At 38.2% G+C, this 18,392-nt stretch overlaps 2 protein-coding genes across 2 annotated transcripts in view; one reads left to right on the top strand and one right to left on the bottom strand.

Moving 5' to 3' along the window:
• Positions 1-18,392, top strand: part of lrp1ba (low density lipoprotein receptor-related protein 1Ba) — a 332,672-nt gene that overhangs the window by 24,982 nt on the left and 289,298 nt on the right. The window lies entirely within an intron of this gene.
• LOC141359433 (uncharacterized) lies at positions 12,321-18,231 on the bottom strand. The gene is made up of 2 exons (XM_073861865.1): positions 17,101-18,231; positions 12,321-15,906 (listed from the first exon to the last, which is right to left on the bottom strand). The coding sequence occupies exons 1-2, from the start codon at positions 17,988-17,990 to the stop codon at positions 15,387-15,389; spliced, it is 1,410 nt and encodes a 469-aa protein (XP_073717966.1). The 5' UTR covers positions 17,991-18,231; the 3' UTR covers positions 12,321-15,386.

The raw sequence follows: 18,392 nt of genomic DNA on the forward strand, positions 1-18,392 counted from the left end.
ATGTGTGAATAAATAAATGGGCTTTTATTGATATGTCTGGGGATTGACATCATTTTTACAGACGGAATAGGAAAGTGGCATTTTAGTAGGCCTATTCAAAATGTTTTTTGAGTGATGTGTAAAGGGCTGTTAAATATTTCAATTTATTAAAAAAAAAGGTTATGCCAATATTTGTTTATTTTGTGTCTTAATGAAAATATTATATTATCAGTTATTTTTAATGCTCAATGCCCTCATAACTAGGGCTATCACAATGATTAAATAATCATTTCATCATGATTATTTGACCTTATCGCAATGATTTCAGATCACCGCAATGATTGCATATTTCTCTAAAAAACACAAGGGGGAGCTGCAGCGCCTGTATAAACGAGACAATATCTAACGGTGCTCCTTAACTGGCAGTGTAACGCGATACATTGCAAAGCCATTCAATATAGTGGAAAAAATGCATTTATATAAACGTTTATATAAATTTCTTTTTCTTTTTTTCTTTTTCAGGCACTTTATTGTGAAGATTTTTAAAGATATATTCATTAAATAATTACTTTTAAATACTGTATGTGTTATGTGAATTAATATTTACTGCCGGGTAAACCTTGCAAAAGATTTAATTTAAATAATCACAACAATGCGTAAAAATTATTTCATGAACAAACAAAAAACACATGAGAATTAAATGTCAAAGCCCTAGCAGGCAATTAATCATAATTGACACAATTTATTAGGCAATTCCAAATTTAATAATCGTGACAGCCATACTCATAACTTAAACAAGCAACATTTAACGATGTTACCTTTAAACCTCTTGCGAACATTTTATTTGTCTAAATATGCTGTAGTTGTGTAGTTGTAGTTGTAGTTATTTCATAACAGGGCTTCCCAAACATGTATTTTTGCGGATACATAAGCCTCTGCTTTTTTTATTTCAGTGTGATCTCATGAGAATACGTGTGTATATTTTCGTAAAGTGTGATTGTACCACACGTACATTTACTTATGTTTTAATACACACTGAAACGTGTAATATCTACGTGTTGACAGGGCTAATACGTTAATAATTTACGTATCAACAGCTTTGGAGTCGAGCAGATTTGTACGTATTTCTATTAATAAATATTAAAATTGCTAAAATTATTAATAAAATGTTTTCGTATTTTCTCACTTTCAGAGAATTACCATAGAAAGACTACACTTTAAAACCTTAAAATGAATAAAATTTTTATAATTATTAAACCATTTTATAATATTTAGTTTGTTTGCAATGCATGTGTTTTCTCCTATGCTTCTCCTACACGATAATAATTACACCAAAACACAACATAAATTCACAAAAGATGTTAATTTTATTCATGCACATTTAAAATAAATACGATTGCAAGGAACAGATCAGAATTCAGACATTTATCCAGCGATCTTGATCCCAGTTTTCATCAGCGACCGTAAATGTCAAATTGCGCGTTTGTTATGAATTCAAATATTGTGCCTTAAGAAGCTTTACGACACATTGCTTTATGGCAGCTGCCGTCTTTCAGTCGATGTACTTCTGACATTCGAAATGTGAAAAAAAAACAGGCGAGGAATAAGTTAAGATTTTGTATAAAGGGTTTCGGGTTTAGGGTAAGGTTTGGGCTAGGGTGGTAACATTATCGAAACATTGGTTAAAGAGAAATTATACAGCAATCTATATGGTACGAAAAATTGGTAAATGTTTTACGTTTTTATGTTTTACGTTGTAGCTGTAAAAACGTAATAATGCTACGATTAAATGTTCAGCATCTATTTAAACGTACCAAAAAGTTGTTTTTCTCGAAAGTTACATATTAACACTACTTGTTAACAATGAGACCAGGCTGCTTTTTTATAACACGGTCATGGTTCTAAGATTTAATCATGATTTGAGCGCGTGTGTAAACCCGACACCACGGGAAACATTAACATGCAACTGCGCCGATCATTTTCGCCAGATGCGTCGAGCAAAATGTGAGCGGTTTTGGGTCATTGCTTGTGATGGGGGCCTACTCGTTTCTTGCAGAAATGGCATAAACACCAAATGAGCACCAGAGTCAGAAAAACATCCATGGAGCGCCAATGATCTCGTGCGGTGGAATCACCCATCTGCCGCTCTATTACAGCAAACCATTTTGCAAACCACGGGTTCAAGCTTCCCAAAATCACTTCCCCTCTGCGTTTCTCTACCAGGTTGCATTTTCTCCCATTCGTGTTGGGTTTAAAATGCACGGTGCCCTTAGTGTGACATCAGATGAAGTCGCTCTAAGGGATCTGCCGCCAATATGCCCAAATCAATGTTCGCGGCCACCTGCGAGCTTTGTGCGGCTTGGCTTTTGGGTGACGGGCGGATGGAGATGAGCGGTGTCAGGGCTGGCTCGGGCTTTGGCGGGCACGCATTCAAATTGGTCAGGGATAATGTCAGGGATGGTGAATGTAGCTTAAACAGTTGTTTTCTTGTAGCGAGCAGCCATCTGCTCCAGGGGAGAAATGCTAATTAAGAAAAAGAGGAAAAAAATTGAAATTCGGTATGTGCATTTTTGAGCCCTCGTAGCATCATTTAGACCAGCTTTGTCCTCTCAGTCCTTTCGTCCTTCTACAGCCTATGACTCTATACCCTTCCACATCCTTTTATCTCTGTCCAAATGTGAATGCTATCCCAAATCGGACAGCAAACACCCATAAGCGAGCTAAGGAACGACTGTTGACAGATGCAGAGTTGGACAAGCGGGCGGTTGACACATTTTACAGATCTAAAGAGACGATTAGAGCAGAAACCTTCATCGGTTTTACTCTCGACCGCTGATGTACCCGTTCAGATGGCAGATCCTCCTTCTCTAACTGATCCATCATCATCCTTTTTTAACACGACAACTAAAGAGGCTGTTTACGGATAAGTGCCTGCGTTTTTCGAGGTGTCTGTCTCTTTCTAACTCACTGAGAAGCAAACATAGATAAGCGGTGAGTTTGAAAGGCCCCGAGGGACTTTGGGTAGACCACACACACACACTTATATACACACACTGTCTCTCTCAAAGGCACGTACGTACACAAACACAAATATACAGATGCATTGACTGTGTGTACCGCTGTAATGTACTGATACAAGCACACACATATATTGAAACTAAATTACATACAGTCATTTTCCCTCAAACAACTATTAACATGATCATGTATTGATAGATGAGAAACATGTTTCATTACACAAGTGAGAGAGCAACATAATTGCTTATTACCTTCTCGCTCTCTCTCTCTCTCTCTCTCTCTCTCTCTCGCTCTCTCTCTCGGCCAAAACTTATTTGATATCCGATCACTTAGAAAAGTATTAGTATGCCCCTTCTCTACCATATGCATGTGATGATGATTCATGTACACGGTACAGGATCTTCTCGGCTATTCTTTTAAAACAATTGTAATGAATCTAAATATCAAGTAATCATTTTGCATTCAAGCTGAATCATACTGCTAAAGCGTAAAAAAATATGAGCGAGGCTGCTATGTTATGCAAATCGATCTCTTCTTATGATTCTGAATCATTTCCTTGAGTTCACAAAGCATCAACCAATCAGAATTCACAAAACCTATTAAAGCGAACAGGAAGTGCTTTTCTCAGGAGGCAAAAAAGACGTCGACTCTAATATGCATACATAAAAGCACAGATATCTGATGAAATGAGTGAATTCTCCAAATAATAGATTGCAAAACAGTCACATGTCTTTTAAAAGACGAGGTTTTTTGTGATGCCATCTGCCGTACGAGTCAAACGCTTGGTTAATGCGGTAGGTTGAATGAAGACAGCTGGTAAAACTGGATCTGGACATTTCACAGATCATGATGATAAGCACCCAAGGTCACATTTTCTTGAAGTCTCGTTCAATGGAAAATTCACTAAATGCCATTTTTTGTGTTAAAAGCTGTTGCAGGTTATAGAAAGAGAGTGTTTGTAAAGCCGAGAATTCGTTTCGGATGCGCACGTTGAGATTTGAAGCGAAAGTGACACGTCAGTTTAAACAACTTTTGAAGTAGAGTTTTATTTATGTAAATCACATTTTTCCACCTCAGACATATGCACGGATTCTTCAAAACATCCCAGAAAACAGCTGTCAGATGGAAGTGTAGAGTACATTTATAAAGAGACTCTGATGGGATTATACGCAGGAATATCTGACCTTTTGTACATTTAAGATTTTCTCCAATTTATGTATATTCGCTCTCTCCCTTGTTCGCTTGCTCGCTCGCTTAGTCACTCAAGTAACATGAGCTCCTGCACTCATTTGTTCATTCATTCACTCACACATTTATTTACTTGCTCGCTCGTTTGTTCATTCATTCATTCGTTCAATCACTCACTCATTCATTCACTCACTCCCTCGTTCACTTGTTCGTTCGTCCGTTTATTCACTCACTCACGTACGCATTCATTCAATCGTTTGAGCGCTCATTCGTACATTCGTTCATTCATTAATTCATTCACTCGCTCTCGTTTGTTCATTCACTCACTCATGCATTCACACACTCGCTCACTCACTCACTCACTCACTCACTCACTCACTCACACTCATTAATTTACTCAATCACTTGTTCGTTCGTTCACTCACTCACTAATACATTCATTCACTCATGCATTCACTCACTCATATTTTTTTCACGCATTTACTTGTTCGCTTGCTCAGTCACTCACTCATATTTACTCACATTCATTTATTCCCTTGCTCTCTCATTTGTTCGTTCATTCACTCACTCACTCACTCACTCACTCGCTCGTTTGTTCATTCATTCATTCGTTCAATCACTCACTCACTCATTCATTCACTCACTCCCTCGTTCACTTGTTCGTTTGTTCGTTTATTCACTCACTCACGTACACATTCATTCACTCGCTCTCGTTTGTTCATTCACTCACTCATGCATTCACATGCTCGCTCACTCACTCACTCACATTCATTCATGTATTTAATCATTCACTTGTTCGTTCATTCACTCACTCACTAATACATTCATTCACTCATGCATTCACTCACTCATATTTTATTCACGCATTTACTTGTTCGCTTGCTCAGTCACTCACTCACGCATTTATGAGCTCCTGCACTCATTTGTACATGTGTTCATTTATTCACTCACACATTTATTCACATGCTCGCTCGTTTGGTTATTCATTCCTTCAATCACTCACTCACTCCCTCGTTCGCTTGTTCATTCGTTCGTTCATTCATTCAATCACTCACGTACGCATTCATTCAATCGCTTGTGCGCTCATTCGTACATTCATTAATTCATTCACTTGCTCTTGTTTGTTCATTCATTCACTCATGCATTTACTCATGCATTCACACGCTTACTTAATAACTCGTTCGTTCATTAATTTGCTCGCTCACTCACTCACTCACTCACTCACTCACTCACTCACTCACTCACTCACTCACTCACATTCATTTACGTATTTGCTCATTCACTCTTTCAATCATTCGTTTGTTCGTTCGTTCACTTACTCACTAATACATTAATTCACTCATGCATTCACACGCTCACTTAATTACTCGTTCATTTATTTTTTGCTCACTCACTCATCCACTCACTCACTCGTGTATTCATTCGCTCACTCACATTCATTCACGAATTAATGAGCTCCTGCACTCATTTGTACATTTGTTCATTTAGTCACTCACACATTTATTCACTTGCTCGCTTGTTTATTAATTTATTCATTCATTCACTCACACATTCATTTATTCACTCGGTCTCTCGTGTGTTCGTTTACTCACTCACTCATTCATTCACTCATGCATTCATACACTCAACTAAATCACTCATTCGTTGATTTATTTGCTCACTCACTTACTCACTCACTTACTCACTCGTTCATTCATTCGTTCATTCATTCGTTCGTTTACTCACTCACTAACACATTCATTCACTTGCTTGTGCGCTCATTTGTACAGTCATTCGTTCATTCAATTATTTACTCACATTCATTTATTCCCTTGCTCTCTCATTTGTTCGTTCATTCACTCACTCACTCACTCACTCACTCACTCACTCATTCATTCACTCATGCATTCACATGCTCACTTACTTGTTTGTTCATTTATTTTCTCACTTACTCACTCACTTACTCGTTCATTCATTTATTCATCCGCTCGCTTACTCACTCACTCACGTTCATTCATTTACACATTTACTCATTCACTTGTTCATTCACTAACTCTCATTCATTCATTCACTCACTCACTCACTCACTCTCATTCATTCTCGCATTTAGTCATTCACTTTGCTTACTCACTCACGCATTCATTCACTAGCTTGCATGTTCATTTGTACATTTGTTTATTTATTCAATCATTCACTCATGGGTTCATTTATTTACTCGCTCTCTTATTCGTTTGTTCACTCACTCATTCATTCACTCTCACACACACACACACACATATACACACACATTTACATACTCATTCGTTTGTTCGTTCACTCACTTGTTTGTTCGTTCACTCACTTACTTACTCACTCATGCATGCATTCATTCACTCGCTCGTGCGCTCATTTGTACATTCGTTCATTCATTCACTAACACATTCTTTTATTCACGCGCTCTCTTGTTCGTTCATTCACTCATTCATTCACTCATGCAGTCACACGCTTACTCACTCACTTGTTTGCTCTTTATTTGCTCACTAATTCACTCACTCACTCACTCACTCACTCACTCACTCACTCACTCACTCACTTGTTCATTAATTTATTTATTCACTTGCTCACGCTCTCTCATTCGTTTACAGATTTACTCATTGACTAGTTCAATTGTTTGTTCGTTTACTCACTCACGCATTCATTCACTTGCTTGAATGTTAATTCGTACATTTGTTAATTTATTCATTAATTCACTCACACATTCATTTATTTACTCGCTCTCTCTTCTTAGCCTTTGTCTCAGAAACATTTTACAAAGTGATTTATAAGTGAATTAGCCATTTCAATTAAAAAAAGATTGTTGTTAGTCTTTTATTTTGTGGTGATGTTCCTTAGTTCCCAGTACCGTGCATTCAAACTTTACTTCAGATTATTAAAGCTGCGACCTTGCTTTGATTTCCAATATTGACCTGCATCACTTCCCTCTTAGCTTTTGAAGTCGGTTTAAATAATTAGATTTTTTTTCTGGCAGATTTTTTTCAAGACTCATTCCTCATTACCGTGTCACATCTCTATGGCAACCACAAGTGATATTTCATAATTAGGAGTTGGCAGAGAGCCTACGTCCTTCCTATTTATTTCAGAAATAAAATGATCAATATGGCCCGAGCATGCGACGTAATAGAACAAGCTTGTGTAGACTGGAATTGATTAATAATGCGAGAGAGAAATTACAAACATGGCTTTAGCTGGTTATCATTTGCGCTTATGTTGATAAAGCAAACGGGTGATCTCGTGCCGTGGGAGTCTGGGTAAATATTTTCACATTTGAATATCAAAGTGTAATTAAATATCCAGATTTGGATGAAGATATGTCTGCGCTCATTAAATGTCATACTATAAACCTTACTAAAAAAACGGTAACACTTTATGATAAAGATGTATTTGCAAAGCATTTGCTAACACGACCTAGCATTTAGCATTTTTTACGCATATTTTATACAAATACATCCCCAATAATACAATTTGAATTGTGTAAAATATCTGCACAAATTGAGGATATGTCTGCGCTCATTAAATGTCATACAATAAACCTTACTAATAAAACGGTAACACTTTACGATAAAGTTGTATTTGCAAAGCGTTTGCTTACAAAACCTAGCATTTAGCATTTTTTACACATATTTTATACAAATAGTTCCACAAAAGTACAATTTTGAATTGTGTAAAATATCTACACAAATTTTAAACAAATAAACTGTAAATAGTTAAAAAAGTAATTTACTGTAAAATCCAATATGAAGGAAAATGTAAGCAGGTCATTCCAGAATTCTGTAAAAGATTTAAAACTGAGAATTATATGATATGGGCATCCCGTCATGTGCCTGGTCTTGGGTCAATAGCAGCGAATTAAAGTGTTCGAGCAAGGACGGCCACCACACAAAGGTCTTTATAGAAAAACCAGCCGAGAGTCATCAGTAAAGCTGAATCAATCTTGTTGTATTGAGCAAACGTTCGCCTTTTGATCTAATGCCCCTCACGATGGCATATAATTGATACCTTGTCCAGGAAACAAGACACAGTCTTGTCTTTCAGGTGGCTATAGAAAGTCATAGAGGGATTTACATGCGCTACATACGAATTATTGCAGCGCTTAGCTTGAGTTATTTTAAGAGGATTTAAAGCTGTGTAATTTTTTTGATGTCAAAAGTGGCTGATGCCTCTTAACGTACCGAAACAACTGAAAGGTGCAAACAATGCAATAAAAATGTTTATTTGATTGACACAGTAATAATTTTGGCCTACCAATAATACGAGTTTGGGGGCGGGGTCAATAGTACGAGTTTGATTTTTCGATCAATAGTAACATTCAATGACGCAAAAGTTGTAGAAATTGCAAAGCACATTTCTTTGTAATTGCACATGTCTGATGTGATTGCTACATAATCCATCTTAGAAAAATGTTCCAGCCAAAAAAAAAAAATTCGGCAAAATTGCTTTTGATTTATGGCCAAACCTGAGGCCGGTTTCTGCGATTGAGTCGCACTTTATAATATCTGCCAAAGCGCCGCTCGTGTAAATGTTCATCACTTGAACCGGATTTCATATCCCTCCACAAACATTGGCCACATTTCACACGCATAAAATGTATTTCCAAAGCAGCTGTCAGGGATGCGTACAGCGTGCAGTATTTTCCCAGGTACAAAACAAGCAGACACAGAGCGGTGAAGAACTGTGAACAGAACCACATTAGGCATAATGTGTGAAAAAGCCACACTGAATTTTAAGATAAGCTGATGAATAATTCATGTTTTTTTTTTTTAGTAAAATTATGTGTGTTTTCTCATTGCTGCTTATGGTTAAGGCAAGAGCGTCTGGTTTGCGTTTTGAGAGATAAAATCTTAATAATCCAGGAATAATGGAAACCATTGCTTAGAATCAAGACGGGATACATAATGAAAGCCATTTTAATGCGTTTGTATTGATTTTCTTCTTGTTTGCTTGAGGATAAACGTAGCTCTTAGAAATATGGCCTGCATTATGATCTGAAAAAGAGGATCATAGGCGAAAATGTATTATGTGTGATTTTCCTTGAATCTCTGCTTCCTTTTATTCCATGTGATTTTCAATAGTAATAAAGCAGATTGAGTTGAACATTTCACAAGGTTCTGGGGTGTTTTTTACTTTAAGATTAGTTTTTAGTTAGTTATGCATATATGATTTACTTGCTGAAGTAGAGTACCGGTCGAAAGTTTGGATTTTGCACTGTAAAAAAAATCCGTAAAAAAAACGGTAAATCTCTGGCAGCAAAGTTGCCAGAGAAATTCCGTCAAGTTACAGTAAATTTTTTTTTTCAAAATTACATACAAAAACCGTAAAAATACAGAGAATATTTTACAGTCCTAATTCATTAAATTACAGAATATTACTGTTAATAATTGTTATAAAACTGTAGAAAAACAGATAAATTATGTGGAAATACATGAAATACTACTTTTCAGATCAATCCCTGTAAATATACGGCTTTTATTAGTTATTTTATTAAATTGCTCTGTATTTATACAGTAATATTATTTTAAAATACAGTTTTTCTTTGTAAAATAACAAAAAAACACCTGTATAAAAACGTATTAAGTATGTGAAAATACATGAATAGTAAACTCAAACGAAAATATACAAAATAAATCATTTTAGCATCTTCAGTGTAGTCATCCTTTGCCTAAAACGTGTAACATCAGACTTGTGGCTTTCTTAGGAAGCTTGATGTCGCACCCCAAAAAGTTTAACATTAAATAACATCATATTTGTCCCAAGTTATTAACGATTAACTTTGGCTGCTAACGTATATTTAGCATTTTGAAGTAGATGCTATCTGACTATGTGAGGAATTTGCAGGGGAGAACCCAAATGCAACCGATGTCAGAGGGGAACAAAAACACTTTATTTACAAACACAAAACAAAAGCCCACGAGGGAGCAAACACATGAACAGCACGAAATGACCAAAGACTAAACACTGAACTTGACTAGGACATGACATGAAACTAGACTAACTGGATCTTTACTTCACTCAAACAGTTGACACAAGAACAAATACAAAATGACACAGCAAATGACAATGAACACGAAAGGATATATATAGGAAAAGCTAAACAAGATAATGAGGCAAGACAGGTGATGGGTATAAACTAATGATAACTAATAAGCAGGAGAACGAGGGGGCGGGGTCACAGGACAAGACACCGGAGGCACATGCCAAACACAAAAACAAGACATGAACCTCCACACAAGGCCAGGGACTGCCAGAACTCTGCCACCATGACAAAATACAAATATAACAAGACTTCAAGGCAGAGTCCTGACAGACTAAGCTCGCCCTATTTAATGTGCACGTCTGGATCCGAACTTTCGTTTTTTTTAATGGTCTGACTAGTTGCTAAACTTGAACAAATGCCTCGTCGAAAATAACAAATGTTTTGGTTTCCTAGGTAATCTATGTGTTGTTTTTTTGCTTGTTATATAAATAAACTACGTTTAAAGAACTTTGTTGTTATTTATTCTGAAGCCGCCTTTCCACTGCACACGACAAACGACGGCCGATAAGCCGGAAGTCATTAATTTCCTATGGAGAGTCGCAAAGGGTCTGGTTGAAATGCCGACCATCTGCGGATGTATAAATATCGGATCCGTTTTGAGCGTTGGATCCGTTAAAAAATTTGAACTTGTGCAACTAAACCGCATGCGATATGCCGACCGGAAGTAATGTATTTCAATTCAATTCAATTTTATTTATATAGCGCTTTTCACAATACTCAATTGTTTCAAAGCAGCTTTACATTAATAGAAGCAGTAAAAGCACAGAAAAATGACAGATAGCACAACATAATACACAATAGCATAAGCTGTCAAATTTGCTGAGGCTATGACTCGACATTATGAACGAGCGTATTACTAATGTAACGTCTAGGAGAAGAAGCTAAATTAAGCCCAAGCAGGCTACCTCCCCGGGGTAAAAAACCCCCTAGGAGAAAAAAAACAAAAACCCCGGGTTGTTGAGCCGAGGAAAAAAAAATAAAAAGTCCTAGGAGGGAAAAACCCTTGGGAGATATATATGTATATAAACACATATAAACGTATAAGGAGATTAAGCGGGGATTAAGCGGGGTTTAAGCGGGTTCTGCCGGTGGTCGTTGGTCAGGCATCAGCTGGGCATCACAGTGATGGACGACCAGTAGATCAGAGGTGAGTCGACTTTCACATCTACCGGAACTGGGTCTGTTTGTCCCATTGTCCTCAGGGTCGAGGACAGGACAGGGAGAGAAAAACAAAATCATATTAGCGTAGGGGCCGTTCACATGTAATGCAAGTGTCACACAGTGATGTGGTTTAATCAGCTTAGTTTCAGACAGACTAACTATTGCGGCATAATTATATTATCCACAGTTGAGGATTTTGCAAATTGGGGGCCCACTGCGACGGTATATATGGTAACTAAGGGTCACCTTCTGATTTTTAAGAGAAAGAGAAAATGAAACCTGTCGACCCGTTTGACTAAGGCCTGTAACCCCACTGTCGTCGTTAATGCAGGTTCAGTGGCAAACGGGTCTATATTGCATGCTATTTACAAGATCATGAGAAAACGCCAACATCGCAACCTGACCATACGTGCCAACCCGTTTGACTAAGGCTGGAGGCCCCACTGTCGTCGTTAATGCAGGTTCAGTGGCAAACGGGTCTGTATGGCATACTATTCACAAGACACAAAAAAGCGCCAAAATCGCAACCCGACCATACGTGCCAACCCGTTTGACTAAGGCTGGAAGCCCCACTGTCGTCGTTAATGCAGGTTCAGTGGCAAACGGGTCTGTATGGCATAGTATTCGCAATATAAAGAAAGCGCCAAAAGCCCAACCCAACCGTACGTGCCAACCCGTTTGACTAAGGCCGGATGCCCCACTGTCGTCGTTAATGCAGGTTCAGTGGCAAACGGGTTTGTATGGCATACTATTCACAAGAACACGAAAGTTCCAAAATCGCAATCCGACTATACGTTAAGATAAGGTTTTTATTTATTTATTTGGTTGGTCTGTTTTATGACCGCGAGTGCTTTGTTCGGTACAAATAACTATTTCGAGTTAAGTACTTTTACTAGACAAATTATGCGAATGCTTTGTTGAAGAGAAAAGTTTTAAGTCTAGATTTAAAATTATCGACTGTGTCTGATTCTCGGACATCGGTTGGTAAATCATTCCAGAGCTTAGGGGCTAAGTAGGAAAATGACCTTCCACTTTTAGACACTTTTGATAGTCTAGGGATAATCAAGAGACCAGAATTTTGTGACCGTAGTGTGCGTGATGGATTGTATTCTGATAGTAATTCTCTAAGGTATGAGGGTGCTAGGCCATTTAAAGCTTTGTAGGTGAGTAGTGATATTTTAAATTGTATGCGATATTTAACTGGTAGCCAGTGTAAAGATGCCAGAATTGGGCTTATGTGGTCGTACTTTTTAGATCGAGTAAGTACCCTTGCGGAAGCGTTTTGAACTAGCTGAAGCTTGTTTACTTGATTTGCATGGCATCCCCCGAGTAGCGAGTTACAATAGTCTATTCTAGAGGTCATAAAAGCATGGATAAGCTTCTCTGCGTCAGATGTAGACAGTATATGGCGTATTTTCGAGATATTTCTAAGGTGGAAGAAAGCTGTACGGCAGACGTTGGCGATATGACTATCGAAGGATAAGTTGATGTCGAACATCACACCTAAGTTCCTTACCGTGGAAGATGGCACCACAGTGCAGCCATCTATGTGCAACGTGTAATCTGACATATTATGTTTGTAGCGATTCGGTTCAATAATAAGTATCTCTGTCTTATTGGAGTTCAGCTTAAGAAAGTTATGTGCCATCCAGTCACTAACATCGCTAAGGCAGTCTGTTAGCTTAGAAAACGTGTGTGTTTCGCTGGGATGTGAGGAGATGTAAAGCTGGGTATCATCCGCATAGCAGTGAAAACTTATGTTATGTTTCCTGATAATGTCTCCTAGAGGTAACATGTATAACGAGAACAGGATAGGACCTAAAACCGATCCCTGCGGTACACCGTATTTAACCAGGGAGTGATATGACTCTTCCTCGTTTACATAAACAAAGTGATAGCGATTGGTTAGATACGACCTAAACCATGCTAGCGCCTGACCACTGATACCAACATAGTTTTCTAGTCTATTGAGTAAGATTGTATGATCTATTGTGTCAAAGGCTGCACTAAGGTCTAATAATATAAGAATTGAGATTTCACCACGATCGGATGTTAATAGGAGGTCATTTGTAACTCTAAGCAACGCTGTCTCTGTGCTATGGTGGGGCCTGAATCCTGATTGGAACTTTTCATATGTACTATTATTTGTCAAAAATGTGCGTAACTGGCTTGCCACTACCTTTTCTAATATTTTCGAAAGAAAAGGGAGATTTGAGATTGGTCTAAAGTTATTAAGCTCTCCCTGATCAAGCTGTGGTTTTTTAATCAGCGGTTTAATAACTGCTAGTTTGAAAGATGTTGGAACGTATCCTATTTCTAGCGATGAGTTAAAGATATTTAGAACCGGGGTTGACACTACAGGAAATACCTCTTTAAGTAGTTTTGTGGGAACGGGGTCTAATATACAGGACGATGATTTGGATGACGTTACTAGTTTAGAGAGCTCTTCTATTGTAGTAGGTTTAAATGAATCAAGATGTTCGTGTGGTAGTCTAGTGTTAAGTGAACTAACGGGTAGAGTGGTGGCTGCCTGTGTAGCTACGATGTTTTCCCTTATAGCCGTAATTTTGTTAGAAAAGAAGTTCATGAAGTCGTTACTATTGTGTTGGAGTTTACTATTGGTTTCTGTTTGTTCTTTGTTTCTAGTCAGTTTTGCAACGGTGCTAAAGAGGAAACGAGGGTTATTATGATTCTCATTTATAAGCTTGCTAAGATAGGTAGATCTGGCGGTTTTAATAGCCTGTCTGTAGTGTTTAACACTATCTTTCCATGCTGCACGCCATACTTCTAATTTTGTGCTTCTATAATTTCTTTCCATTTTCCTAGTTGCCTTTTTTAGAGCTGCGGTGTGTTGATCATACCATGGAGCTGGCGGCTTTTCTTTGATTCTCTTTTTTCGAATGGGAGCAACGGCATCCAATGTGTTAGAACAGACATTGTTTAGGTTTTCTATTACAATATCTAGATCATCACAGTTATCTGCATGTTTAATTTGGGACAGGTCTGGAAGAGTGCTAATAAATCTATCTTTAGTGGTGGAAATTATTGTTCTGGCTAATCTGTAGCATGTTGTGGATTGAGTGATCCTATCTAGAAGTACAGTGTATGACACAAGGTAATGGTCAGAAACTGCATCACTCTGAGGTGATATTTTGATGTCATTAATATTAAGCCCGAGTGACAGAATTAAGTCTAATGTGTGCTTACGAGTATGCGTTGGCCCTGTCACGTTTTGTCTAATATTGAGAGAATTTAGAACATCCATAAACGCACGTCCTAATGCATCTTTATGGTTATCCACATGAATATTAAAATCACCAACGATAAGAGCTTTATCTACAGTGACTACAAGCTCAGACAGAAAATCTGCTATTTCTTTAAGGAAATCTGCATGGTGGCCCGGAGGTCTATAGATTGTAGCTAAGGCAAAAGAGAGCTGTTTGTGGTTACGATCAGTTATTTCCATATTTAACAACATTAGTTCAAATGATTTAAATTTTAGTTCAGATTTTTGGTTTACTTTAAAAATTTTGTTGTATATTGTAGCTACACCACCCCCTCTCCCCTTTAACCTAGGTTCGTGTTTATAATAATAGTCTTGTGGGGTGGATTCGTTTAAACTAATGTAGTCGTCTGCTTTAAGCCAGGTTTCTGTTAAACAGAGTGCATCTAAGTTTTGGTCATTAATTATTTCATTAACAATAGGTTCTTTATTGGTAAGCGATCTAATGTTAAGAAGGCCGAATTTTAACATTCGAGGTTCATCTTGTAATGTATTGTTTTCTAATTTTATGTTGGTCAAATTTGTACGTGATGTGGCAAGCGGTGCTCTGTATTTGCTTGTTCGGGGAACAGATACAGTTGAAATGTGTTGATATTCTGGTAAGATCGACTCGAAGTTCTGGGATATATGTGATCTAGACATATCATGCCAGCTAACAGACGGACAGTTAAGCTGATCCGTCTGTTTCCTGACCTGGGCCCTGGATAGTCATACTATATCAGAATTAAGAATATTAATCAGATTTCTGGTGAGTATAGCACTTCCTTCTGATGTCGGATGAAGGCCATCTCGGGTTAGGAGAAATGGTCTACCCCAGAAATGCTTCCAATTGTCTATAAACCCTACATTATGCTGAGGGCACCACTTTGACATCCAGCCATTGAGAGACACTAATCTACTATGTGTTTCATCTCCCCGGTAGGCGGGGAGGGGACCAGAGCATATTACATTGTCTGACATTGTTTTTGCAATTTCACACATCTCCTTAATATTATCTTTGGTGATTTCCGACTGTCGGAGTCTGGTGTCATTTGTTCCGGCGTGAATAACAATCTTAGAAAACTTCCGTTTAGCATTAGCCAGCACTTTAAGTTTGGATCTAATGTCTGACGTTCTGGCTCCCGGTATACAGTCGACTAGGGTGTTTGGTGCCTCAATGTTAGTGTTCCTGAGTATAGAATCTCCAATGACCAGGGCACTTTTAACAGGTGTTTCAGCTAGTGTATTCCTTAGGGCAGTGGTTCCCAACCTTTTTAGCCCTAAGTACCCCCACAGCCCTATCAGTATGGCTCAAGTACCCCTTCATTGAAACTAAACCAAAGTTGTGTTTTAAAGACAAATAATTAGTAATATTTATTAACTAATTAATTTTAAACATTAAAGTAAAAATAACTGACTGATGAAGCATGTTTATTTCAACAAACTACCATCATCAGTGTTTGCATTTTATCAGCTCATTTGCATTTTAAAAGACACACCCAAAACGGCACATTTTTACTCAGGCCTACAAAATGTCAATTTTGACATGCTATAATTAATTATCTGTAGGGTGTTTTGAGATAAAACTTCACATACGGACTCTGGGAACGCCAAAGACTTATTTTACAAAAAAAAAAAAAATTCATTATATGACCCCTTTAAGGGCCATATTTACTATCAGCTTGCGCAAACCATCATTTTGCCGTTAAAAAACGACTGATCTTACACGCAGTAGATATTTAGCTCTGAAAGGGTGTTATTTTTGCGACCTTATGCATATGCATTTGTAGAAGTTTTTCTTTTAGAAGCAACATTAATGGTTGTAAAGAGTATTACATTTTGCCAGAGTAACATACTTTTTTAAAAATATAAAAATATATAGTTTTGCCAAACCTATGGTATGTTTAATTTGCTGAAGAAAAGAGGAGGAGAAGTCACGAGGAGAAGTCAAATCAGGTTTTTCAAAACTTCTTTAACTCTTCATCTTGCGTCCTCCGGGTGCCTTTACTTAGCTGGAATTTCACACTCCGCAGTCCGCATTTTCATTGCGATGTCCTGCCGAGGTTTCTGTACTAATTTGCGCTCTTAGTAGATTGCAATGGTCATTATGGAAATTTGCTTATGTCATTATTGTGCCTGTGTATTTTATTTGCGCCTTTGTAGTAAATCACACGCAAATCGTTCTTGAGTTGGACATCGCTATTGCGTTTTGGAGCATGCAACGCATTTACTCATGACGGCTAATATTAATAAGATTAAAATTACATTGTCCTTTTTACAATGCTTTCCTCACAAAAATCTATCTTATCAATGACTGGACAAACGAAAGACATTTTATTAAAAGTAAATGAGATCAAAGCAAAATCTAAATCTTTTCGCGTACCCCCTAGAAACTCTTCACGTACCCCCTGGGGTACGCGTACCCCCGGTTGGGAATCACTGCCTTAGGGGATCGAATCTGTTAGAAAGTACCGTAACGTTATGGGTCTTAGATGGACGCCGTATATGACTATGCCGCCTGACAGTCACCCAGTTAGACCGCCGACTTGACTCTGATGTCGGAACCGAGCCATGTGTATTATGATAAACACTATGCGCGCTCGATACAGTATTTATAATGTTTACATTAGCATCTGATGTCGGAACACTATGTGCGCTCGATACATTGTTTGTAATGTTTACATTAGCATCTGATGTCGGAACCGAGCCATTAGTCTTTTCGCTCGATACAGTATTTACAACAGTAACATTAGCGGTTTTGCTATCCTCAACTAGCGTTCGGATGCGCGATTCTAGTTCAGCAACCTTCTCAGTTAATCTTAATACTTCAATACACTTAGTGCATGTAAACCCATCTATGCTAACGGCAGAAGCTAAACTATACATGTAGCAAGTAGTACATGTTACAATAACAAGCGGATTCTTACCGCTTTCATGCTGGGCGATGGCGTCTTTGTTTACCCGAACGCGCTCCGCGGAGCTGCATCGCGTTGGGGGTTTGGTTGTGGTACGCCTCAGTCGCCTGCGAACGTCTGGGTCCAGGGTGATGTTGGGCATGCTGAATCTGCGAAGGCCGGGCAGCGGCTCCTCCACAGCTTCCCGATCGCTTTCATGTTGGGCAATGGCGTCTCCGTTCACTCGCTTACGGTCCGTAAAGCTGCATCGCGTGGAGCACTCGTTTGTCGCATTCCTCGGTCGCTTGTGGACGTCCGGAGACATGGTGAAGTGGGCGCTGTAGCTCGCGTTGGATCTGCTCAAACCGATCAACTCCTTCGCAGCTTCCCGCTCAGGCGAGGACAGGTCAGAAAAGCATATATCAGATGAATCCGCCATTAGATCGGAAAATGCTAGCTTCAGTCGGCAGCGTTTGTTGAAGCTAGCGGGCTATATGCTAACACTGTGGGTGTTTATTAGTGATAAATAGTTTCACGTGGTAGTACTGCTCAATAATCCTCACGGTAAAGTATTCCTAGGTAAAACTTAATATATAAATAGGAATAAGATAGTAAAAAAGGCTTTTAGATGAAGAACTCGACGGAGCTCCGATGCACGATCTGTTCAGCGTGAAACCGGAAGTTGCAGTTACAGTTGCAGATTGTATTCCAATCATAAACTGTGTGTGAGGTAAAAATGATTAATCCTTTTTGTTTAACTTTATTTGTAACACTTGAATCCTTTAAAAAAAAACTTGATTACTGATAATAAATACATTATTAATTTAATTTGTGTATGTAA

Source organism: Misgurnus anguillicaudatus, chromosome 23 (genome assembly GCF_027580225.2).
Source record: "Misgurnus anguillicaudatus chromosome 23, ASM2758022v2, whole genome shotgun sequence".
Taxonomy (NCBI): Eukaryota; Metazoa; Chordata; class Actinopteri; order Cypriniformes; family Cobitidae; genus Misgurnus; species Misgurnus anguillicaudatus.

What these genes read in the sequence shown, in the direction of transcription:
- LOC141359433 (XM_073861865.1), bottom strand. Translation starts at nt 17,990, where the DNA reads ATGGCGGATTCATCTGATATATGCTTTTCTGACCTGTCCTCGCCTGAG. An exon ending in AACAGATTCGATCCCCTAAG is followed by an intron (nt 15,907 to 17,100) that starts GCAGTGATTCCC and finishes CACTGCCCTAAG; the next exon opens with GAATACACTAGCTGAAACAC.